Source organism: Pristis pectinata, chromosome 3 (genome assembly GCF_009764475.1).
Source record: "Pristis pectinata isolate sPriPec2 chromosome 3, sPriPec2.1.pri, whole genome shotgun sequence".
Classification (NCBI taxonomy): domain Eukaryota; kingdom Metazoa; phylum Chordata; class Chondrichthyes; order Rhinopristiformes; family Pristidae; genus Pristis; species Pristis pectinata.
The window spans coordinates 109,669,403-109,695,917 of record NC_067407.1 but is presented as its reverse complement, the minus strand read 5'-3'; the positions used below and the strand labels follow the sequence as shown (position 1 = coordinate 109,695,917).

The 26,515-nt window shown below is 41.1% G+C and overlaps 1 protein-coding gene across 1 annotated transcript in view; it reads left to right on the top strand.

Moving 5' to 3' along the window:
- ush2a (Usher syndrome 2A (autosomal recessive, mild)) overlaps nucleotides 1-26,515 on the top strand; it is a 630,034-nt gene that overhangs the window by 6,648 nt on the left and 596,871 nt on the right. The window contains 3 exon segments of the mRNA XM_052011249.1: nucleotides 1,637-1,682; nucleotides 1,685-1,727; nucleotides 12,020-12,199. Coding sequence (XP_051867209.1) covers nucleotides 1,637-1,682; nucleotides 1,685-1,727; nucleotides 12,020-12,199 — 269 coding nt within the window.

The following is a 26,515-nucleotide window of genomic DNA, read 5'->3' as shown; positions in this document are numbered from 1 at the left end:
GGAAACATTTTGCCTGCATCTAGCCTGTCCAGTATACAGTACACTCTACGTCATCGATCCTCATACAGCACACCTGCCATCCCTGGAATCAATCTGCTGAATCTTTTATGCACCCCTTTTGGCAAGTACATCCTTCCCTAGATAAGGAGACTAAAACTGTACATAATACTCCAGGAATGATCTCACCAAGATCTTATACAATTGCATTAAGACTTCCTTACTCCTGTAATCAAATCCTCTCATAATAAAGGCCAATAATCTCCCTGCTATGTTTAAAATGATTTTAAATGGCATCCTCATCTGTCTGCTGTCTAGCGAGATGGCATTGCATTTTTCCCACTTTTGCCTATCTAGATAAAGTTAATGCCTTTAACTATATCATCTGCAGAAATGGGGTGAAGTTCCATGTTTAAGAAGATAATATCAAAATCTATTTCATCGCTCCATCTCTTGATCACTCCTGCATATTTGGATTGTCTGATACCTGGTCTTGTTGCTGCTTTACATACAGAAAACCATACTGGTCAGTTCTCCTAACTTCATAGTGTCCCAAGTCTTTTGGCCTTGGTTCAGCAGTGGCATTTGTTTTGAGAGGTAATATCTGCATTTAATTCTTGTTTCTTTGCTTGCAGTTAATGTGGGTTAGTCATCATTGCTGTCAAGGATGTTCAAAGTAGATTTCCCATTCACATGAATGAATTCTCATTTCCACTATTTAATTATTGGGAAGACTAAAACTCTCAGTGTCAATGGCAGCTCCCTTGCCATTATTGTCTTTGGTCTTTTTGGAAGAACAAGGCTCTAGTAAATGACAGACTGGAGAATGATTGGTGGCAGAACTGGTGCAAGCCTCTTCATGTTTAACATCCTCAGATGATTTTCTTCTGTATTAAGAGAAACATTCCTGATTTTCTATGTGTAATCTCGGTGCCACTGTGGGTTTCTGGTCTGTGGTGAATTAACATGCAAAGTGTGCAGAGTACCATGTGGGAAATAAGGAGAGCTCTAGGAAAGTGTCTGACTTATTTGATGTTTTTCTCACATATGTGATGAAATTTGTCATGTGGTGATATGACAGTTATTTACATATTCTACACTATGGAAAATAGTTTCACTCAGACATTCTAGGATATTTCCAGCAACAGGGTATGTAATAACTTCCTGTGTGAATCGACACCTGAAATGAAAGTAGCTACTAGAACAGGAAAAAGTATTTTGCATCTTCCCCTCAGACCCCTATTCCTCCCCATCCCACCCCACCTTGGACGTTGGATTTAAAAATCAGAGGCGATCTTCACCATCAACTCCAGTTGTTGACGTTTTTTGGTGATCCTTTACAAGACCCACAGGAAAATCTGATGTATTGGGTACCTGGTACAACTGGAAATACTTGGCTATTCCATATTGGATGCATTGGTTTATTATTTTATTGAAAAGACTGATTTATGTATGTTATCACCTTTGATACTGTCCTTTATTTTTTAAAATGTTTGTGTCAATTCACAAAATGAATTAAAACTTTATTTTTCTTTTATATTGCTGGTTTTCTGTATTATTTTGTAGTTTAGTAATGCTGAGCCAGAATCTGTCAGGATTCAAATTAAAAAGATGAGAGACTCAGTGGCTGGATTGTCAGTATTTTGCCAGAGATTATACAAATATATATGGAATGGCCAATAATGGCCTCTGATGCATCTTGATTCTGTGAATTCTCTTCAGATCCCTCAGTAAGTTAGCACTTCTTGGAAATAATAATTATTTTCTACTTGTGGAAATCTGTTGTATCTGTCTAACTTATTTAGCAACATTCTATCAAAAGGGTTTGTTGAACTTAATCTAGGGCAGTGTTTGCATGGCAGTTTTGAAATTGTAAAATTCTTATAAAGAAATCGCTAAGAATAAATTCTGTTAACACAGTTATATTTTATGGTAATAATCTGCATAATTTTAAAATACTATGTCATTTAAATATGATATAATTAATTTTATGTATTCCATTATAAGACTCCACACTTGGCCAAAACTAACCTAAAAGTAAATTCATCCACAGGGATAAATTATTTCATATCTAAACTTTGTGTGAAATATGGAATGGTTATTCTATGAAAGCATTAGCATATGTAAAGTATTGATCACTCTGTTTTATACATATATATAATTTTAAATCACTCCTGTTTTGAACATTCCTATATCCGTCTTTTTTTCAACAGTTTACTTGCATCTGTCTGTTCTCATTTATTGTGATTTTCTTTTAATTTCAGTTGAACATGTTTGTCTCCTTTTCCATCTATTTTATATAAGTCTGCTCATGTCAAAGTCTGCTTAAATTAATTGGCTGGTACATTGGTTATAATGATGCCGCTTTACTGCACTTGAAAGAATATAGTATATTTGGAGTTATATCACATTATGCAATGGTTATGTACACTATGCAATTGAATTTCTATGAAATACAATTAATTAGCAGGGTCAAACTGTGTGAATCATTAAGTCCTTGATTTTCTTTCTGTGCCTGACATGCTGATGTATAGTTCTACATTGACATAGGCAAAAGGGTCTCATAGCTTGCAGTGTATGCTTGCATACCACTTCCATAATCCACAGATGGTGCAGTAGCAGACTTGCTTTGGTATGAGTTAAAGAGGATGTGTCAAAAGACCTCCCAGGCTGTGGGTTATGCACTTAATTTTTCAATGGCTCTTAACTTGAAGTCCCTGCCAAATACATTCTGCATCCTCTGTCACAATCCCCCATCTTAAGCCATAAGCAATAATAGCTTGCTATGTTTTACATTAAGCTAAAGGGCAGGCAGTGTTTGTTTTCTCTCCAACACTAAAGGAAGCACCTCTAATACTGTAACTTTCCCTCTTTTTTACATGGTGTGTTGGGCTAGATATTTCTTCAGTGGGACTTGAACTCACAACCTTCAAACTGAGGCACAGTAGTTACTCAGATTTATGTTTGGGATTCCTGCTATCTGGTGATTATACTCAATTATTGACCCCTCTGTGTGATTGTAAATGTGTCAATGCTGTGTTACGGACTCAGTGAAAGTCCCTTTAAGATAGAGAGTGTGTGTGTATGTGTGTGTGGGGCGTGCTTACGTCAATAGAAGATAAAGGACGTAATGACGTTGTTGAAGAAGTTAGAAGAAGAAGAAGAGAGAGAGAAGGGAGAGAGACACCAGCCTGCTAGTGTTCTCTATCGATAGATGAGAAACAATAACTGTGTCTGCCACTGAAATCCATGTATGGAAGTTGGAAGTAATCCGGTGGAGTTCACTTTGTTGCTGACCTGTAGAAGGAAACAGGTATTTGTGTGTGGACGACCACGATTCGGATGCTTTTCGGGGTGAGGAAGTCACTACCGAGTAAACACTGGAGTGTCGTTTGGGTTCCATCGTGGAACATTTGGATTTCGTATTTACTCTCTCTCTGTTTTTCTACATCTACGTCTTATCTTCTGACAACGGTGGTTGTTGAAGAAGCCCTTACTCATGTTTCACCTTATGGCTAGCGGAACTGAACTTTAAGAACCATTCCTGAACGTGGAGTTGGGGACTTTGTCACACACACACGAAGAGTTTAGTTTTTGGGGTTAACGTTCAAGGTTTAACATTTTTGAATTCTAACATACTAACATTTTTACTTTTATTTTACGTATTATCATAAGTAGTGATTAATAAAATAGTTTTTAACACTGAATCATGCTCAGTGTGTTTCTTTTGTTGCTGGTTCATGACAAAATTGGGGGCTCGTCCGGGATCCAATCCAAAGACTAACGAGTGTTGTCTGGGATCGTTCCCCAGATTGACGAGATTCGTTGGGGATTCAATCCAAAGATTGTTGAGGGAGGTCTGATAAATTCTTTTCAATTGGCTTGTGTGTGTGGAAACCAGCAGCAATGGATATTAAGGCATTTTTGGAGTCACCAACCCAAAAGGGATTGGAGGTGGCGAAAAAGGATGATCTAATAAAGATTGTTACAAGGCTAAACCTTAAAGAAGTAAAGCAGTCTATGAGAAAGGCAGATATTCAGAGACTGATAGCTGGCCATTATGTGGAAAAGAAGGTGTTTGAGAAGGAAGTGTTAAAACAGTTTCCTGGCAGTGAAATAGCAATTTCTGAGGCACAGGTGCAGCTGGCAAAGATAGAGGCTGAACAGGAGCAAACCCAGTTAAAGATAGAGGCTGAACGAGAGCAAAAGAAGTTAGAGGCTGAACGAGAGCAAAAGAAATTAGAGGCTGAACGAGAGCAAACCCAGTTCAAGATAGAGGCTGAACGAGAGATAACTCGGATGAAGATAGAGGCTGATCTAGCAATGAAGCAGATGGAATTGAAGAGGATGGAGCTGGATAGTGAGGAGAAGGAGAAACAGAGGCAGCATGAGTTACAAATGAAGCAAGAGAGAGTTTGGAATCTGATTCTGATGATGGTTTTTCAGCCAGTAGGGAGGTTCGATTAGTCCCTCCTTTTGAGGAAGATCAGGTTGATCAGTATTTCCAACATTTTGAAAAGGTTGCTGTGAGTTCAAACTGGCCAAAGGAAGGATGGGCTCTTATGTTACAGAGTGTAATTAAAGGTTAAGCTCAAAAAACTTATTCTGCTTTGTCTGCTGAGGATGCAGCTGATTATACCAAGGTAAAACAAGCTGTGTTAAAGGCCTATGAATTGGTACGTGAAGCTTATAGACAAAAATTTAGGACTTGAGGAAATCTGCAGATCAGACTTATATGGAATTTGCCAATGGAAAGAGAATATGTTTTGAACGATGGTACATGGCTAAAAATGTAGATGGGGATTTTGATAAATTGAAAGAATTGATACTAGTGGAAGACTTTAAAAGATGTGTTCCAGCTGAATTAACAACATATTTAAATGAAAAGGCAGTGGAAACTTTACAAGAAACTGCGAGGTTGGCAGATGATTATGCTTTAACCCATAAATCCAAATGGGGACAACCTAAAACCTTTCAAAAGAGTTACAAAGACAATCCAGGTAAACCGGAGATTAAATTGGGAGGTAATCAAAAAGGAAAGGATGAAAAGAAGCCAGGGCTGGAGAAACCTGTTGAGCGTACTTGTTATTACTGTAGGAAACCTGGCCATGTGATATCTAATTGTGCCCTTTTGAAGAAAAGAAAGGAAGCTGTGCCCAATGCTTGCTTTCAGGCAATTAAAAATCAAAAAGGTTTAGGAGATGCTGTTAAAGATCAGTCCTTGCAAGAGGTAAAAGCGGAAGAGTTGGAGGAGGTGAGACAGGAATTCCGTTCTTATGTATCCGAGGGTTTTGTTTCACTGAATGATGGGTCACCCCAGGTGCCAGTGAAAATTCTTAGAGATACTGGGGCTTGTCAATCTCTCTTGCTGGACAGTGTTTTAAATTTTGGTGAAGAAAGTGACACTGGTGAGGTAAATCTAATACGAGGCATTACAGATGACACCATATCTGTCCCTTTACACAGGGTGATTTTAAAGTCAAAGTTCGTAGAAGGACCAGTCGAGATAGGGATAAGACCTAGGTTACCAGTGGAAGGAGTTTCTTTGTTATTGGGAAATGACCTTGCGGATGGAGAAATTGTTCCTGTGGTAAGGTTAACAACCAAACCAAGGATTGATGAGTCTGAGAATGATCCAGATGTTTACCCATCATGTGTGGTAACTCGATCTAGAGCTAAAGAATTAGCCAAGACCGACAGTCCGGTGCAGTCTGATGTAGTTCCCTGTGACAGTCCTAAACAGGAAGAAAATTATGATGCCTTATCTGAGACTTTTCTGTTTTCACTGGAGGATCAACATCCTTGTAGTGAGCCTGAATTTAAAGATTTGTCTTTGTCGAGGAAGGAGTTTATGGTGGAACAGACAAAAGACCCTGAGTTGACAGAATTGTTAAGAGAACAATGGGTTAATGAGGAAGTGCACTTGAGTCTGTTGGACTATGTCCAAAAATTTAAAACTCGGTTGGAGAGAGTCTGCCAGCTAGCGAGAGAGAATTTGAAAACCAGCCAGATAAGAATGAAGACATATTTTGATAGACGTGCTCGGCCTAGGACATTTGCAGTGGGGCAAAAGGTGTTGGTATTTTTCCCTAGCCAAAATAATCCCTTGCAAGCTCGTTTTTCTGGACCCTATGTTATTGAATCTCGAGTGACTGATCTAACATATATAATCAAAACACCAGATAGACGCAAGAAAACACAACTCTGTCATGTAAACATGCTAAAACCTTATTATGAGAGGGATTCAGTTGTGGCCTTGGTGGATGATGTAAAGGTTGTTTCTAGAATGCCTGATGTTGATGTTGAGGAAGGCCAATTTAGACCAAATATTGTTCCATCGAAACTAAAAAACCAAAATATCCTGGAGAACCTTGAAACGAAGTTGGACCATTTACAAGTTTCACAAAAACAACAGATGAGAGAATTAATTTTAAAATTTAAAAATCTGTTCCCAGATGTTCCAAACAGAACATCGATAATTACCCATGATGTTGATGTTGGGGATGCAAAACCAATCAAACAACACCCATATTGAATGAATGTGGAAAAAAGTAAACTTGTTGATCAGGGATAAAATACATGTTGGAAAATGATATTATTAGACATTCTACTTCAAACTGGAGTTCGCCCTGTGTTATTGTACCTAAACCTGATGGAACTGTTAGATTTTGCACAGATTACAGGAAAGTGAATGCTGTAACAAAGTCAGATGCTTACCCTATTCCTAGGGTGGATGATTGCATAGATAGAGTGGGAAAGGCAAAATTTCTTACAAAGATTGACCTATTAAAAGGGTACTGGTGTGTTCCATTAACAGATAGAGGAAGGGAGATTTCAGCCTTTGTAACCCCTTCTGGATTGTATGAATACAATGTTTTGCCATTTGGAATGAAAAATGCTCCGGCAACATTTCAAAGAATGATTAATTCAGTGATTCATGGGTTAAAACATACAGATGCCTACATTGACGACTTAGTGACTGGGAATGATACTTGGGAAGATCAAATGTCTGCATTAGAAAGGTTGTTTGAAAGACTTTCCAAGGCTAACCTTACAGTTAACTTGGCTAAAAGTGAATTTGGCCATGCCACTGTGACATATCTTGGTTATGTTGTAGGTCAAGGCAAGCAAGCTCCTGTTCAGGCAAAAGTTCAAGCAATATCTGAGTTCCCTATTCCCACAGGTACGAGGACCGTTAGAAGATTTTTGGGAATGGTTGGATATTACCGAAAATTTTGTAAAAATTTTGCTGATATTGCTCTTCCCCTAACTAATCTTCTGAAGAAAGGAGTAAAGTTTGTTTGGACAGATTCTTGTCAAGAAGCATTTGAGAAGCTGAAAGCCATTTTATGCTACCATCCTGTGCTCAAAACACCTGACTTTGAAAAGCCATTTTCATTAGCAGTAGATGCCAGTGATGAGGCTGCAGGAGCTGTGTTGTTGCAGAAGGGTGACCTTGATGATATTGACCATCCTGTAGCTTACTTTTCAAAGAAATTTAATGAGCATCAAAAGAATTATTCCACCATAGAGAAAGAATTACTGTCGCTTGTTTTAGCCTTGCAACATTTCAGTGTATATGTTTGCACCACTCAGAAACCATTGACAGTATATACCGATCATAACCCATTGGTGTTTCTGAGCCGAGTCAAAAACAAGAACAGAAGGCTGTTAAACTGGAGTTTAATTTTGCAAGAGTTTGATCTCATGATAACTCACATTAAAGGCAAAGATAATGTGATTGCTGATTGTCTTTCCCGATGTTAAATGGGAAACATGTATCTGTACTAATCTGATAGTCTGTAGTTGTGTAGCATGATAATTATTAAAATTACTAACTATGCGCAGTTAAAATTTTCTTGGGAAAATTTTTTTTTTAGGTGGGAGGTGTTACGGACTCAGTGAAAGTCCCTTTAAGATAGAGAGTGTGTGTGTGTATGTGTGTGTGAGGCGTGCTTACGTCAATAGAAGATAAAGGACGTAATGACGTTGTTGAAGAAGTTAGAAGAAGAAGAAGAGAGAGAGAAGGGAGAGAGACACCAGCCTGCTAGTGTTCTCTATCGATGGATGAGAAACAATAACTGTGTCTGCCACTGAAATCCATGTATGGAAGTTGGAAGTAATCCGGTGGAGTTCACTTTGTTGTTGACCTGTAGAAGGAAACAGGTATTTGTGTGTGGACGACCACGATTCGGATGCTTTTCGGGGTGAGGAAGTCACTACCGAGTAAACACTGGAGTGTCGTTTGGGTTCCATCGTGGAACATTTGGATTTCATATTTACTCTCTCTCTGTTTTTCTACATCTACGTCTTATCTTCTGACAACGGTGGTTGTTGAAGAAGCCCTTACTCATGTTTCACCTTATGGCTAGCGGAACTGAACTTTAAGAACCATTCCTGAATGTGGAGTTGGGGACTTTGTCACACACACACGAAGAGTTTAGTTTTTGGGGTTAACGTTCAAGGTTTAACATTTTTGAATTCTAACATACTAACATTTTTACTTTTATTTTATGTATTATCATAAGTAGTGATTAATAAAATAGTTTTTAACACTGAATCATGCTCAGTGTGTTTCTTTTGTTGCTGGTTCATGACAGCTGGTGTTAGTAACAAATTCACTGGGTGCTTGATTCTTCGAAGACTGACTAGGAGCAGAAATCTAAGGTTGGGTTCATAGCACTGCAACCTCATTTCAATACTTACAAATTATAAGATCCTATACCATATTTATATGGATTTTCAGCAAATGTTTGATCAAGTCCTCGGTAAAAAGGCTGGTTTGGAAAACTGAAGCCCATGGAATCAATAGTTCAGTAGTAGTATGAATATGAAATTGGCATAAAAGGAGAATGAAAAATGTAGTTATAAACAGTTATTTTCCAGACGGAAGGATGGTGGATAGTTATGTTCCCAGGGATCAATGCTGGGACTATGCTCTTTTAAAAAATAGATAGGGCGTGGTTGGAAAAGCTTATGGGCTACTGGGACTTGTAAACAGTGGCAGAGTAGTGAAGAAGTTGTATCTAACCTGTAGAGAATGCTAGTTAGGTCACGCCTATATTGAATCCAGTTCTTAAGAAGGATCTAAAATATTGACTGGAAAATTTCCAAGGACGTGGGACTTAAACTGCAAGATTAGACTGAAAAAACTAGCAGCAGAAAGGAATGAAAGGAGAAAAACAAACAAAAAAACTGCGGACATTGGAAATCTGAAATATAAACACAGAATGCTTGAAATCCTCAGCCAGTCAGGCATCTGTGGAGTGAAAAGTGAAACAGTTTCAATTTGATGACCTCTTATCGGAAAATGTAACTCTTCCTCTCCTCACAGATGCTGCTTGGCCATCTGAGTATTGCCATCATTTATTGTTTTTATTTAAGGTTGAAGGAGCTAAAAATCATGGCTTGTTTTAAAAGAAAATTTAAAAGGAAGCTACTCTCATTAGCAGATGGTTTATAGACCATAGGGCACCGATTTAAAATTTTGGGTAAAAGGTGCAAGGAGGATGTGAAGAATAACTTTTTATAGAGTTGTTAGGATTTGGAATTTAGTATTCCTAAACAGTGATGGAAACAGAAGCAACTGGGGTTTTCAAAAGGAAATCAGTTAGCACTGGTGTGTGTAGGAGGCACTGTGTATGTCAGGAGGAGAGAGAAAGGGACAGAGGAGGTGTGGGTTACCTGAAATTGGAGAATTCAGTGTTCATGCCATCAGGTTGTAGACTACCCAGGCGAAATATGAGGTGCTGTTCCTTTAGTTTGGATTTGGCCTCCCCCTGGCAGTGAAGGAGGCTAAAGGCAGACAGGTCAGTGTGGGAATGGAGAAGGGAATTAAAATGGCTTGCAACTGGGAGCTTCAGAAGGCCATGGCGGACAAAGCACAGGTGCTCGACAAAGCAATCGCCTGCCTAGTCTGTGCTTGGTCTCATCAATGTAGAGGAAGCCACATCGAAAGCACCAAAAGCAATAGACAAGGTTGGAGGAGGTGCATGTGAATCTCTGCCTCACCTAGAAGGGCTTTTTAGGTCTCTGGATGGTGTTGAAGGAGGAGGTACAGGGACAGGTATTATACAGTACCTCCTATAGTTGAAAGGGAAAGTGCCTGGGGATGGAGAGAGATGGGTGCCGAGGGGTGAGTGAACCAGGGTGTCACAGAAACCAGAACCAGGTGGGAAGAGGAAGATGTGGCCAGTGGTGTGATCATGTTGTACCTGGTGAAATGTTGCATGCCATTTGACTTCGCTGGGTTTGCTCAGAAGCCTCCAGCGTATGTGCTCCAGATGTGTAGAGGACTTGAGTCAAAAAACTGGAAGCATGATACTGCATCACAAAGTAGGGGTTTGTAAATCAAAAAAGTCCACTGTGTTGCACATAAAATATTGAACTACCTGCATTTCTAGGCTGTTATCTTTAAAATATTGTTAGCACTTAATTCTATGGTTATATACAAGGAATAACTGTCCCAGTGCATTTGTACTAGGACTATGCTATCAGCCTCTGATTTGTTATTATAGTCTGAGATAATAATCCATCAGAATGTTATTTCTGTCAGTCAAAGAGCTGGAGCTTATGGCAACAATCTGTTATTTGAATGGTATTTATTGAAAGTTGACAGGTTTAGTGCTCACTCAGGACTTCTACACTTTCCTGATTATTTTGTGTCTAAGATCCAATGTAAGTGGCCATTATGGAGTCTCCGGGCTCCTGTGTGTACATAATACAAAATACTTATTGGTCACAACCCTTTTCCAGTTCCAGGCTTTCTTTCCTTCGCCAACTGCTTCCCAAATCCCACTGAACATTTCCACTGTTCCCACACCACTGTCCTCCACCCCATCAACCTAGCTTAATGTTGAAAGCCATTCTCCAGAGTCCATGGCACCAGCATTCTACTGTCAGAAATCCTGCTCCTATCTCTGATGCCATCCACCTCATTTTCAGCAGGTCCAAAAAGGAATCGCTGGATTTTAGCCCAAGGATTAAAAGGATCTTTGTGTCATGCTGACCAAGCCATTTGGTTTATCATTTATCTGGCCTTTGTGTTACAATTGCTGCTCAAATTCAAATTTTACTTCTTTAAATTGCAGGAATTTAATTGCAGCAACACAAATTAGATTTTCCAATCCTGAAAATGGGTAAAGAAATTTAGTGGGTGATTTTAATCCAGCTCATGGTTGTTGGCATCGTTGCTCTGGACTCGCTGCTCTGGATTTCAGCCAACTCTACCAAGCACCAGGGCCTTTTTGGACATGTACATGGTGTGACGAGAGTAACTGGAAACAGTACTGAACTTCCTGCCAGGCCAATTTAATGTTTCAGAATACCTGGACCGAAAGAGGAATGCATACTTGAGCGTCACAAAGAAGGCCTGTTTCACTCTGCCTACCCCAACCATACCCAGCCCAATCCCAGCCATCTGCAGTAATCCTGCAGGTTGACTCTTGGATCCATTTCCATACTTACCTGCCTTAGACATGCAGATTCTGGGCTCGTAGAATTTTCAGGAAGCTCCTGATAACTTTCCATCTATTACTGTGAAAGGTCAATTTTCAGGATTTAAATGAGATCTGGAAATGTTAATATCCATGGCCATATTTCTGAAGCAGCAGGTAAGTTTTTAATTCACACTGTAGCTCTGTCATTTGTTGTTGTTGCAATGTTTAGGGATGGTAGCATGCTTGTGTTTAATCCATGATGCTAATTTATTCCATGGTTTTCTATCAATTGACCATAAGAGTAATAAACAAAAACTGGTGTGAATTGGAAAACTGCTGCAATGGCATTCTGATATCCAGTCAAAGAACAAAAATGGCTATAGCCTTCAAAAAGTTGAAAGAAGTCTGTATTTGGATTTCAACATCATGGGAAATGAAAAATGAAGATAAATGATCAATTGGTAAATTGAATTACTCAAAGATCAGGGACCACAAGCAAATTTTTATTCATCTAGCGACAAAACCACTTTTACTCACTTTGTTATAATTTTTTTTTCATTCAAATGTATTTTTTTTATAAATAGGAACATTCAGCATGTACATGGAAATGTGACTTACAGTATTTTGTCTCCTGTGTACAATGATCCTAATGAACTTAAGTTCTTCAGAAAATTTGTCAGTGCTACTGCTGTGAGAATTCATCTGAGAGGCCAACATCACACCCAACAAATGTCAGTGAATTTGAGGCACAGAAATTATAGACTGTGAAACTATTATAAGTAGAAGGTGAGGTCTGATTTAAGTATTTGAGAAATATAGCTTGTACGCTTACACCAATTTAAACAGGTGGTTGCTTTCTGTTTAGTATTACTGAGAGGGGTGGGTGTGAGGGATAATTTCCAATGTATCATGACAAAGTAATATTTACCTTCCATAGGAAGAATCCTTTCACTTTATGCACCTTCAGATAATTCATCTTGGAGCTATTTAAAATATTTATTCATTAGTTCTGTAACAAGTAAATTATAACAGGAAATGTGTTTTATTAATTCTTTGGCTATCATAAGCTCTGTTTTGTGCTTGCTTAGCTTTCTCATTGCTATCATTTGGTGGCCTTGTATTCATCATTTTATTATTCTTGATTCAGTATGAAAGGAAAAATAAATTACAGGGCCTGAAGTGCCTGTCATATATAGCTGATATATGTAACTGATGCACTTCATATGAATGTCAATGCAACACAATACTCATGCAGTAAGGTGCATTCAGTGCCCCTCACAAAAGCTGGAATATTATCATTTTCACAACGTTGTTACTGTTCATTATTATCAAGGGCAAAAATATAGATAAGCAGATTTTAGTCTCCTACCAAAGTCATTAACTCTTGTTATAAACATCGCTTCCTTGAATGAACTGGAAGTGATTGAGAACAAAACAAGCTTATTGAAGGGCTCTCTTCCATAGGTCTCAGGGCATGATATAAATTATATGTTTGAGAAAGCATTATAATGGCATTGACTTGAAAACGTAACTCTTCCATTAGATTGCAATATACCGAAGGCCTTAGAACCACAATATTTCAGTTGCTTTTAATATATCCATAAAAGGATATATTAAAGTTTCACCTTGCAGAGTCGGGAGATGGAGTGAGATTTGGAGCAGGAGATTTGAAAAGAAGTGAGTCTCTGTGCGTGTTCTTGTGAGTTTCACCTTGCAAGAGTCTAAACGAGGACATTTGCAAATTGTTACCAGCTGATTGCCTGATTAACAGCAGCAAATGATAGGAAGGCAGGTATAAGCAGAGCGGCCATTGTTACAGTGGGGGATTAAGGCTTTGGCTCGAGAGGCGAAGTTAAGTCTCTGGTAAATTTCTTTCTATCTTTGGTGTTTCTTTTTGTGCCAGGCCAGAGTAGTTAAAATGGCTCCAGGGTCAGTGGTGTGTTCAGCTTGTGAGATGTGGGAGTTCTGGGAGACCTCCAGTCTCCCTGATAACGATATCTGCACGAGTTGCATCCAGCTGCAGCTCCTTACAGGCCATGTTAGGGAACTGGAGATGCAGCTCGATGACCTTCGGCTCCTACGGGAGAACAAGGAGTTCATAGATAAGAGCTACAGGGAGGCAGTCACTCCTAAGCTGCAGGAGGCAGGCGGCTGGGTGACCGTCAGGAGAAGGATGGAGAACAGGCAGTTAGTGCAGAGTTCACCTGTGGCTGCTCCCCTCACTAACAGGTGGACCGCTTTGGATACTTTTGACGGGTTGACCTACGTGGGGAAAGCCGCAGTGACCAGATCTCTGGCACTGAGCCCAGTTGTGTGGCGGAGAAGGGAAGGGGAGAGAAGAGGAGGGTGGTAGTGATAGGCAATTCCATAGTAAGGGGGGCAGACAAGGAGATTCTGTGGACGTGAAAGAGATTCCCAGATGGTATGTTGCCTCCTGGGTGCCAGGGTCAGGGACATCTCGGATCAGGTCCACAGCATTCTGAAGTGGGAGGGTGAATAGCCAGAGGTTGTGGCACATATTGGTACCAATGACATAGATAGGAAAAGAGATGAGGTCCTGAAGAGGGAATATAGGGAGCTAGGTAGGAAGTTGAAAAGCAGGACCTCAAGGGTAGTAATCTCTGGATTGCTGCCTGTGCCGTGCATCATTGAGGGCAAGAATAGGTTGATTTGGCAGATGAATGCATGGCTGACGAGTTGGTGCAGGGGGCAGGGTTTCAGATTTGTCGATCGTTTTGGGATCTCTTCTGGGGAAGGTTTGACCTGTACAAAAGGGATGAGTTACATCTGAACTGAAGGGGGCCAATATTCTTGCAGGCAGGTTTGCTAGAACTGTTGGAGAGGGTTTAAACTAGTTTGTCAGGGGGATGGGAACCAGAGTGATAGGTCAGAGGTTAGTGCATTTAGTGTACAAGTAGATGCAGAGTGTAGAAAGACTATGAGGAAGGACGGGCATTTGCAAGAGCAAAATTGCAGTTAGTTGGATGGGCTGAAGTGTGTCTGCTTTAATGCGAGAAGTATCAGAAACAAGGGTGATGAACTTAGAGCGTGGGTAAGTACATGGAACTATGACGTGGTAGCCATGACAGAGACTTGGCTGTCACAAGGGCTGGAATGGCTGCTGGATATTCTGGGGTTTAGATGTTTCAAAAGGGACAGGGACAGAGGTAAAAGACGTGGGTGAGTGGCTTTGCTGATCAGGGACAGTGTCACAGCTGTAGAAAGGGAGGATGTCCTGGAGGGATCGTCCACTGAGTCATTGTGGGTGGAAGTCAGAAACAGGAAGGGAGCAATCACTCTGTTGGGAGTATTCTACATACCCCCCACCCCCAAATAGCAGCAGAGACACTGAGGAGCAGATCAGGAGGCAGATTTTGGAGAGGTGCAAAAATAATAGTGGTGTTGTCATGGGTGATTTCAACTTCCCTGATATTGATTGGCACCTCCTTAGTGTAAAGGGGATAGATAGGGCAGAGTTTGTTAGGTGTGTCCAGGAAGGATTCCTGACACAGTATGTGGACAGGCCGACTAGAGGAAAGGTCATTCTGGACCTGGTACTAGGCAATGAGCCTGATCAAGTTTCAGATCTCTCGGTGGGAGAGCGTTTTGGAGATAGCATAACTCCTTGAACTTTACCATAGCCTTGGAGAAGGATAGAAGCAGACAATATGAGAATGTATTTAATTGTGGGAGGGGGAATTATGATGCTATTAGGCAGGAACTTGGGAGCGTAAATTGGGAACAGATGTTCTTGGGTAAGTGCACAGTGGAAATGTGGAGGTTGCTTAGAGAGTACTTGCATGGGGTTCTGGATAGGTTTGTCCCATTGAGGCAGGGTAAGGATGGTAGAGTTGAAGGAACTGTGGTTGACAAGAGACGTAGAATATCTTATCAAGAGGAAGAAAGAAGCTTACCTAAGATTTAGAAAGCATGGATCAGACAGGGCTCTGGAGAGTTGCAGGGTAGCCAAGAGGGAGCTTAAGAATGGACTTCAGAGAGCTAAAAGGGGGCATGAGAAGGCCTTGGAGAGTAGGATTAAGGAAAACCCCAAAGCGTTCTACATGTATGTGAAGAATAGGAGGATGACTAGAGTGAGGGTAGGACCGATCAGGGATAAAAGAGGAAATGTGCCTGGAGTCAGAAGAGGTAGGAGAGGTCCTAAGTGAATACTTTGTTTCAGTATTCACCAGTGAGAGAGACCTTGACATTTGTAATGATGGCATACGATAGGCTGATATGCTAGGGCATGTTGACGTGAGGAAAGAGGATGTGCTGGAACTTTTGAAAAATATTAGGATAGATAAGTCACTGTGGCTGGTTGAGATATATCCAAAGTTATTACAGGAAGCGAGGGAAGAGATTGCTGTGCCTTTGGTGATGCTTTTTGCGTCCTCACTGGCCACAGAAGTAGTGCCAGGTGATTGGAGGTTGGCAAATGTTGGTCCTTTGTTCAAGAAAGAGAGTAGGGATAACCCTGGGAATTACAGACCAGTGAGTCTTACTTCAGTGGTGGGAAAATTACTGGAGAAGATTCTTAGAGACAGGATTTATGGGCATTGGAGAAGCATAGGCTAATTAGGGACAGTCAGCATGGCTTTGTGAAGGGCAGGTCGTGCCTCACGAGCCTGATTGAATTCTTTGAGGATGTGACAAAGCACATTGATGAAGGTAGAACAGTGGATGTGGTGTACATGGATTTTAGTAAGGCGTTTGATAAGGTTCCTCATGGAAGGCTTATTCAGAAAGTCAGGAGGCATGGGATCCAGGGAAACTTGGCTGTGTGGATTCAGAATTGGCTCACCCATAGAAGGCAGAGGGTGGTGGTAGATGGAGCATATTCTGCCTGGAGGTTCGGTGACCAGCGTGGGTTAGTAAGTTTGCTGATGACACAAAGGTTGGTGATGTTGTGGATAGTGTAGAAGGTTGCTGTAGATTTCAACAAGACATTAATAGGTTGCAGAGCTGGGCTGAGAAGTGGCAGATGGAGTTCAACCCAGAAAAGTGTGAAGTGATACACTTTGGAAGTTTGAATTTGAAGGCAGAATACAAGGTTAATGGCAGGACTCTTAGCAGTGTGGAGGAACAGAGGGATCTTGGAGTCCATGTCCAAAGATCCCTCAAAGTTGCCGTGCAGGTCGATAGGGTTGTTAATAAGGCGTATGGTATGTTGGCCTTCATTGGTTGGGGTATTGAGTTGAAGAGCCACGAGGTAATGTTGCAGCTCTATAGAACTCTGGTTAGACCACACTTGGAATATTGTGTTCATTTCTGGTCACCTCATGATTGGAAGGATGTGGAAGCTTTAGAGAGGGTGCAGAGGAGATTTACCAGGATGCTGGCTGGATTGGAGAGCATGTCTTATGAGGATAGGTTGAGCGAGTTAGGGCCTTTCTCTTTGGAGAGAAGGAGAATGAGAGGTGATTTGATAGAGGTGTACAAGGTGATAAGAGGCATAGATTGAGTAGACAGTCAGGGACTTTTTCCCAGGGCGACAGTGGCTAACACGAGGGGACAAAATTTTAAGGTGATTGGAGGAAGGTATAATTGGTATGTCAAGGGTAAGTTTTTTACACAGAGAGTGGTGGGTGTGTGGAACGCACTGCCGGCAGAGGTTGTGCAGGCAGATACATTAGGGACATTTAAGAGACTCTTAGATAGGCATGTGAATGATAGAAAAATGGAGGGCTATATGGGAGGGAACGGTTAGATAGATATTAGAGCAGGATAAAATGTTGGCACAACATTTTAGGCCGAAGGACCTGTACTCTGCTGTCGTGTTCTATGTTCCAAAAGGAAATGATTGAATGTGTTGACATTTTGTTTTGCATGTAAAGAAGACTTGGTATTGAAATGGAGCAACAAAATGGCAAGGTGTAAATATGTTAAATTCCCCACTCTAAGCAGCCTTTTGATGTTCCTCTAGATCATTACCACAAGCATTGCTGACAAATCTTTCAAGTTTAGATCTGTATCAGTTTCACTTCCTAATATGGATCTTATATGGGTAATACTGCTTCTGCTTGAACTGTTGGGTTCTAGTTCTGACTTTCTGTTAAACCCCATCGATGCCCAATACTGACAATCAGAATAGCCACATCCATCTTGTTCAGCCCTTTGCTTCTCTCACCTCCCAGCTTCTCACATCTTCTCACTCCCCCCTCCCCCACTTACCTACCTTCACCCCTCACCTGGATTCACCTATAACCTTCTTTCTTTCCAGTCCTGATGAAGGGTCTCAGCCCGAAATGTTGTCTGTTCATTTCCCTCCATAGATGCTGCCTAACTTGCTGAGTTCCTCCAGCTTTTTATGTGTGTTACGCCACATCTAGGTTTCCCATTATTTGTCAGTGGTTAGGAAAAGAGCAGACCAAATCTCTGTGCATACATGAACATACTGGAACTTTCGGTAGATAGATTCGCAATCCAGTTTTTGACCATTTCTGCAATCTATTGCCAAGTTGTGTTGGGAGTTGGAACTTTTTGAGCTCACTTTTTACTTATGGGGTTGTTTCTTATTGAGAACATGTCCCTCTGAAATTTAGAGTTCTACGATCAAACATCACCTAGATAAAACGTTATTCTCTACTAAAATAGACAATTTCTTGTGTTCCCACATCACATCCTTTTTCCAGATCATTTCCCATTCACTTAACAACCTTGTTGTAGCCTCCTTATGTCCTCTTCACAACTGTCTGCTCCTGAACAGCTTCTGAGATCTGACTTGCCTACAGCAGGCATAGCAAGACACAAAAAACACCACCATCTCTGCAAAAGCTGCCAAATTCTCTGAAAGGACAAATGAACCAAGATCAACCACCACTCCAAGGCCAACGTTCCTAGTGTTGAGATTCTAGTTACACTCAGTCAACTACTTTGGGTAGGCTACATAGTTTCCACACCGAAAACCAGCCTCTGGAAACGGACACACTATTCCAAGCTCTGTCATAAGTAGAGATTACTTGGCATACAGAGGAAAAGATTCAAGGATGTGCTCAGAGCTCCTCTAAGAAATGAAACAACCCCATTGATCCTAGGAACCTCTGGCCCATGATGGCTCAAATTGGAGCAGGAGCATTTGAAATGGTATTGACAACCTCAAGGCTATGCATCAGGAGCATATGGAGGCCTTGAATATGCTATGGATGGAGGTAACCATTTCACAAACTACCCACTTGCAGCCTCCATCAGTGATCACCTTCCCATCTGTGGTAGTCTGTGGTTGCATAATTGGCCTTATTAGCCAATTCAGAACCCACATAACCAGAGTGGAAGCAAATCATCCTCGATCCTGAGAGACTGCTTGGAAAGAAATCCACTGACCTTGCATCCAATCTGTAACTTTGCTTTTAGTAACTGTACTTCTTCGCATGTATGGGATTCATTGACAGTTTTGCCTTTTCCTTGCCTTAGGCCTTGACACTTGCATTCATGGATCTGATTTGATTGCAGCTTGAGGTACTTGCTGAATAGTTTTCAAAGGTCCCAGCAGAATTTTTACTTGCTTCCCAGCCATTGAACAGTTCTAATCCTTTTGCTTCTGTCCGCAAAATGATACAATGACCTTCTGTTCCCCACATGCACCTTCAGAAAAATTCTAGGTATCAGTTGATACATCTGTTTAACTTTTTTGAATACCTCTGAAACCTCATTGACTTCCCAGTCCATTGTGGGTTGGAACTGTGTAGAACATCTTCAACATACAATCACCACAAGCATGTATCGATTTTTTTTTCATTCTCAGTTTTCACACCATTCATGTAGTATAGATTTCTTTTCCTTTGCTTATTTAATCACTGCTGCCATGTTACATCTTGTTGTTTTCTGGAGCACTGTTTGCTAATTAGATTTTCAGATTCAGATTTGTGTCCCATCATGTGTTTTCTTTTTCATCCAGACTCTACGCCATGTGTTTGCTGAGTAATACCTCGAATATAGCACTGATGTGCTGGGCATTTCTAGCATTCTGCTTTTGACCAGATTCAGTAATAGCTCCGACCTATAGTTCATTTGTCCCTTTCTTTGTTTTCTCTCTTTCTAACTTCCTTTGTTAATCTATTAACCAGACTGCATGAGAAACAATGGCATCACCTGGGTAACCCAGGGATGACCCTATTGGAGATGTATGCTTTGTCCTATTCCACTCTCCCCCACTCTCCTTGCAACTAAAAACAAATGCATACTCACTTTACCATTTCTGCTGAAGTATCCCACTTGAAACATGATCACTGTTTCTCTTTCCACTGGTGCTGCCTGATGCGCTAAGTGTTTCCAGCATTTCATACATTTGTCTCATAAAGTAAAGCACCAGTGAATGATGCAGTGCAAGCACAAAATAGTATTCTTATGCCTAAGATAGATCTTCAGTCTGAACATAATGTAACATTCATATTCAGTAGTCAGATTTGATATTTCCAATTCCAGCAATGGCCATGCACTCAGCAGTGCACATTCAAATTGGAAATGTATCTATGTTCCTTTATTGTTGCTGGGTCTAAATCCTGGAATTTTGAACTCTATAGTATTTTGGGAGTATCTGCATTAGAAGGTCTGCAGTGGTTCAAGAAGAAGGTAGTTCATTAGCATGTTCTCAAGTGCAAAAGGATTGGGCAATGAATGCTGTCCTTCAGTGAATGTTTGCAGATGATGCCAAGATAGATGGAGCGGCAGGTAGTGTCTCGGAAGCAGGGAGTCTGCAGAAGGACGTGGACAAGTTGGGAGAGTGGGCGAAGAAGTTGCAGATGGAATACAGTGTCAGGAAGTGTGGGCTTATGCACTTCGGTAGGTAGAATAAAGATGTAGACTATTTTCTAAATATGAAGAGAATTCAGAAATCAGAGGTGCAAAGGGACTTGCGAGCCCTAGTTCAGGATTCCCCTAAGATTAACTTGCAGGTTGAGTTGGTATTAAAGAAGGCAAATGCAATGTTTGCATTCATTTTGCAAGGACTAGAATATGAAAGCAAGGATGTAATGCTGAGGCTTTATAAGGCATTGGTCAGACCACATTTGGAATATTGTGAGCTATTTTGGGCTCTGTAACTAAGGAAAGAATTGCTGGCCCTGAAGAGGGTCCAGAGGAGGTTCACAAGAATGATCGCAGGGATGAAAGGCTTAACCTATGAGGAGCGTTTGATATCTCTGGGCCTGTACTTGATGGAGTTCAGAACGATGAGGGGAGATCATGTTAAAACCTACTGAATACTGCAAAGCCTGGACAGAGTGGACGTGGAGAGGATGTTTTCATTAGTAGGAGAGTCTAGGATCCAAGGGCACAGCCTCAGAATAAAGGGACATCCCTTTAAAACTGAGATGAGGAGGAATTTCTGCAGGCAGAGCGTGGTGATCTGTGGAATTCATTGCCACAGAGGGTTGTGGAGGCCAAGTCATTGGGTGTACTTAAGGCAGAGGTTGTTAAGTTCTTGATTGGTAAGGGGGTTAAGTTGTGAAACATGGAGAAGTTGGGAAAATGGAGTTGAAGAAAAAATTCAGCCATGATTGAATGGCAGAGCAGATTCAATGGGCCGAATGGCCTAATTCTGCTACTATATGTTATGATGGCCGAAGAACATGGAAGAGGACAGCACAGGGACAGGCTCTTCGGTCCACGAGGTCTCTGCCAATCATGATACAAATTTAAATTGCCTATCTGCCTGCACGTGGTCTATATCCCTAAATTCCCTGCCTGTTCGTATGTCCATTTAAACGTCTCTTAAATGCTGCTATCACATCTGCTTCCACCACTTCCCCTAGCAGCATGTTCCAGGCACCTACCATTCTCTGTGTAATAAAACTTACCTTGCACATTTCCCTTAAACTTTCCCCCTCTCACCTTAAATCTATGCCCTCAGTATTTGACATTTCCACCCTGGGGATAAAGACCCTGACTATCCACCCTGCCTATGCACCTCATAATTTTATCTACTTCTATCAGGTCACCCCTCAGCCTCCAGCGCTCCAGAGACAACAATCCATGTTTTTCCAACCTCTCCTGGTCGCTAATATTCTCTGGGCCACATTTTGGTGAACCTTCCCTGCACTCTCTCCAAAGCCTCCACATCCTTCCTGTAATGCGGTCACCAGAACTGCTCACAATACTTCAAGTGTGGCCTAAGCAAAGTTTTCTACAGCTGGAACATGACTGAACAGCTTTTAAGCTCAACACCCGACCAATGAAGACAAGCATCCCCTACGCTTTCTGTATCTTCTCTTTTATATCCCTCTCTATCACATCTGAAACATTTGAATCCTGAAATATTGAGCTGCCAGTCCTGCTTTCTGTCAACCAAGTTTCTGTCATAGTTCCACGTACTATTGGTGAAGCTGATGAGCGGCCCTGCCTGTCCTTCCTTTCAGACTTGCTTGACTTAACCTCTGCCTTCCTCATAGTCCTTCCACTGGCTTTGCCAGCAACCCTTGTATCCTGAAAAATGAATTAAAGAATACTCGTACATCTTCCCTAAGATGGGGGTTCAGGAAATGAAGGCATAGATTTTCTCCATCTGGGTAGCTCCCACTTACCTTGCAAGACAATGGAAAGTCAGGGATTTATAATCTATTTGGGTGATATAGCTTTCATGGTTTAATAGCTATTAGCATGTGTAGGGATTGAGACGTGGGTGTGAGGCTTGCAACAGTACTAAGTGTGAGAGGATGTGGTGGAGCATTTTAATAATAACATGAATCCTGACTGAGATTGTTGATAGATGATTGATGAGGAGGTGGTTAATTGTTTGGTGTGCAAGGACAGTAGTGCATTTGAAAATCCATTCACTGCGCTTGTTCATTCACACAATGTCATTAAGTTGTGGAAACTCTCATCAGCACCTGCTTCAGATACTATCCACCTTCCCTTTAAGAGGTAGAGGCTACATTTAAGCACTGTTGGTTAGCCTTAATGAGTATGAGCCACTCATGATATTAGCCCCCTGTAGATGTGTCCAGCTAATCAACAGCACGATTAGTGCTGGCTGGAAGCTGAAATCATTATAATGAGCAGGCAGCACAAAGTTGGCATGTTGCCTGCATTGCAAGCAACTAGCGCACTGACTTTCTGTGCCTGGTGCTTGTTTTTGAGGCTCTCGAGTTTTGATTCCATGTGTAGCAGCAATTGAGGGTGAGTACTAAGTTCATCAGCTTGAGAAGCATCCTCCAATATCTTTGATCCTGGCACTTTTTTATTGACATTTCAGGAGTACCGAAGGTGAGAACAGCTCCTCAGATTTCCTGGTCTAATGCAAAACATGATCTCACTCAACCCTTCTTGACCACTTTCCCTGATTCTATCCTTGCAACAATTTCCATCTTTCCATCTCGCACTTCGTCGCCTTTTTCATTCAATAATTTCTTACTTTCATTACCTGAACATACTCAATACTTGTACAATAACAAAAGATGCTAGAAATACTCAGCAGATCAGGTAGCACCTGTGGAAAGAGAAACAGTGTTGAAGTTTCAGGTCTGTGACCCTTTGTCAGAGCTGGGAAAAGAGAAAACAAATTAGTTTTCAGTAACTGAGAAAGTGGAAGAGGGATGGATAGAACAAAAGGAATATCCCAGATCGGATGAGATTGAATGTGTTCATGTGGCAGTTAGAAACAGATCATCGTTCTCTGTCTGTATGATGTGTTGCTAATAGTAAGATTGTGGGGCATGTCAGACAATACTAATGGAAAGGGAAAATCTGGACCAAAATTACAAATGGATATCAGGCAGAAATGGCCTGGTCTGAAAAAGACCAAGAGAAAGAATGAGATTTGGTGAAAGAAAGTTGGTGAATTTGATATCGAGTGCTGCAGGCTGCAATGAGCCCACACAAGAAGATGTGTTGTTTCTCAACCCAGTGTTGGGCCTCATTGTACGAGTGCAGGAGGCCATAGACAGAAAGGTCAGATGGGAAATTAAAGTGACAGACAACTGATAGTTCAAGGTCATTGCTGTGGACTGAATATAGATGCTCTGAAAAGCCAATCTGAGTTTGGTCTTGCCAATGTAGAGGAGACCACATTGTGAACACTAAGTGCAATACACTAAATTGGAAGAAGTGCGAGCAAGTTGCTGTTTCACCTGGAATGACGGTTTGAGTCGCTAGATGGTGTGGAGGGAAAAGGTGAAAGGATGAGTGTTGCATGAGAAAGTGCCGTAAGAATGAGGATGATTGGTGGGATGAAAGAGCGGAGCAGGGAGTCACAAAAGGAGCAATCTCTTTCAAATGCTGAAAGGGGAGGGGAATATGCGTCTGGTGGTTGAATGTTGTTGGAATGGCGGAAATTACAAAGAATAATTGAATGCGGAGACCTGTCTCCTCTGAGGTGGAGATTAAGAGATCCAGAAAGGGAAGGGAAGAGTCATAGATGAGCAATGTGAAATTGTTAGCAAGTGATAAAATTTTAAAGTTCTGTATGACTGGAGGAATCAGGACCAATGCAGATGTTTATGTACTGGAAAAAGGATATGTGGAATAGTCTTTGTTTCAGTCCCACTCAGACCCACCTTCTCAAATCTTTTTCTGGTACCTGATGGTCTTTTCAAAATCACCAACGCAATCCTCTCATGTTTCAGTGGGAGCAGTTTGTTAATCTATTAGAATTTTACCTGCACTTGCCATTATTTCAACCAATTAGCAGTTATAGTATCTAATGATTAGTTTTACCAGATTACCCTGATATCAGTCAGAGTGCAGCAAGATAGGTTTGGGCTCGCAGAGACTAAAGATTTGAGAAGTCACCTGCCACAAACAATTAAAGAGTCTCATTAACAGCATCTGCAGCCTTCCATCAACTGTTGAAATCACTGGGGCAGTACTTCAGAGCTAAATGAATAAACTTTTGTTCCAGAGAAGCACTGTGGCTTGATCATTGGGGTCATAAAATGATTCATCAGAATATTGTGTTTGGAATTCAAAGTAGCATCTTTATCACATTTGACACTTCAGTCTGTAGTTTCCTCTGATTAAAGCCTGTTAGTCTGCACAATTAGAAAAAAGGCATTGATACAGAGGTTGACTGAATAGTTTCATTGTTCTTCAGTGCAGAATTAAGTGAGGAGTGAAGACAATAACAAGGACTTTAATGCCCAGTGCATTTCAGTGAAGTCATTAAGAAGAAACACTACTATTTAAAATAGCTCCCATTCCTCCAGGGCTTTCCTTTGTATGAATTCAGACAGTTTAACAAAACTGTGCAAAGGGTCTGTGGCAAGAGCAGGTTCCTCCCCACCTTCCCCCTTCAGCCCCTCCCTCCCCTGCCCCCTCCACCCCCCCTTCCTTCCTGTCAGAATTCACAGCCTCTACTATTTTCTTTGTGTGACAGTTAAAAATTGGCTGTTCTGCTGAGTTCTTCCAGTGAGGTCCACAATTAGGTCTTTTTGGCATAGGTACAATGATGGAATTGATGTAGCTGTTTTGTTCTGCAGAGAACTTTTGATTTGTTTTTAACCTATTAACATTTTCTCTCTACTTTATGAAATAACCATAGACAACAAGATGGGAGTAAAGCAAATAACTGAATAGTGATAAATTTTGAGAGAGTCGGATCTTAGCATGGATGCTTGTCGATAGGGTCACAGGTTCACAACGGTCCCTTAACATGATAGGATCAATTATGTGAATTGACAATCACTGAAATACTCACTTGCAAAATATTTGCTTTTACCTTGGCCCTCTACTGCTGTAGTTTTTGGTTGTAAAGCTGAAGTCAAAGGAAATAAGACTTAACAATAGGTTTAAAAAAGCCTTCTAGTTACCGTCACCTGTTTTATTTTCTTAATGTGTTTTCTTTCGGTTAGAATTGGGACCTTGTAAAAGAGGGGAAGGAGTCATAAACACTTGAAGTGAGTTTTCAAGAAAAACCCCTTCCCCTTAGTAGTCATACTTTCCCTACCCATTTACTGCCTTTTTATATCGATGTTTTTGCAATCTGTTCCCCTTCCTAACCGTCTTTTATTTCTGTCACTATCACTTTCTTTTCCCCTCAGAGATACTCACACGACCCTGGTTTCCTCATTTTTCCATTCCTCCAGTGTTTTTCACCTCTTTCTTTTCTCTCCTTTTTCCAATTCCTTTTTGATTTGTTAAGCAACCTCTCGATTTCAGCCAATTTTCCTCCTCTGTTCTTTACCTTTTCTTTCCATACATGTTTCCCTAATTAATTGTTCTGCATTTTTCTGACGAAATGGTTGAGTTCAGTCATACAACATGGAAACAGGCCATATCGGCCCACTGAGTCAAGCACGCACTTGCACTAATCCCATGATATTTTCTCGATGTTTCCCTTAAATCCCCCAAACTCTGCCAACTCTCTTGCACCCCTGGGGGAATTTATAATGTCCAATTAACCTGCCAGCCCATACTTCTCTGGGATGTGGGAGGAAACCAGGGCACTAGAGGAAGCCCACACAGTCACAAAGAATATTGAAACTCCATACAGAGAGCACTGGAGATCAGGATTGAGCCTGGGTCACTGGAGCTGAGGCAACAGCTCTACTATCTGTTCCATTATACCATCCCTGCATATTGGTAAATGCCTCACCCATACCTCTTTCTCCAGGCATTTTGGAAATTAACAGTTTAAGATTTAACTTTAAGTATGGAAGATGGCTACTTTCCTCTGCATGTGAGTTTACAGAGGGCTCAATCGATTTTTTTTTGTGGCTCTGTCAAATATGGTAGTGTTTGGTGGTTTGTTGAGATTGGTTGTTGTGTCACAGGTGCATAACCTGGCTGTCTCCTGTCTATGAGGAATCCCTGCTTTATGTGGAATGTCTTAATGAATCTTGGCTGGGCTGTTTGGATTGTACACCTTCCAGATGTCCTAATATCTCCTAGAGGACTGAATCACCATTGTACTGATGTGCTGGCTCCCAACTCTGATGCTGCAGGAGTATTTCCAGAAATTGTCAGTTAGCCAACAGCATCAACATGTGAAAGTCTGCTGACATGAGCCAGGTTCCATAGAATAGCTTGCAAAGTGTCGTGAAAAAGTGTTGTTTCCTCAGTGAGAATTAGAGAAAATCATTAGTCATGTCATTGAATATTACTTTTCCCTTGCTGCCAGCAAGAACATTTCCATATACTCAACCCAAATT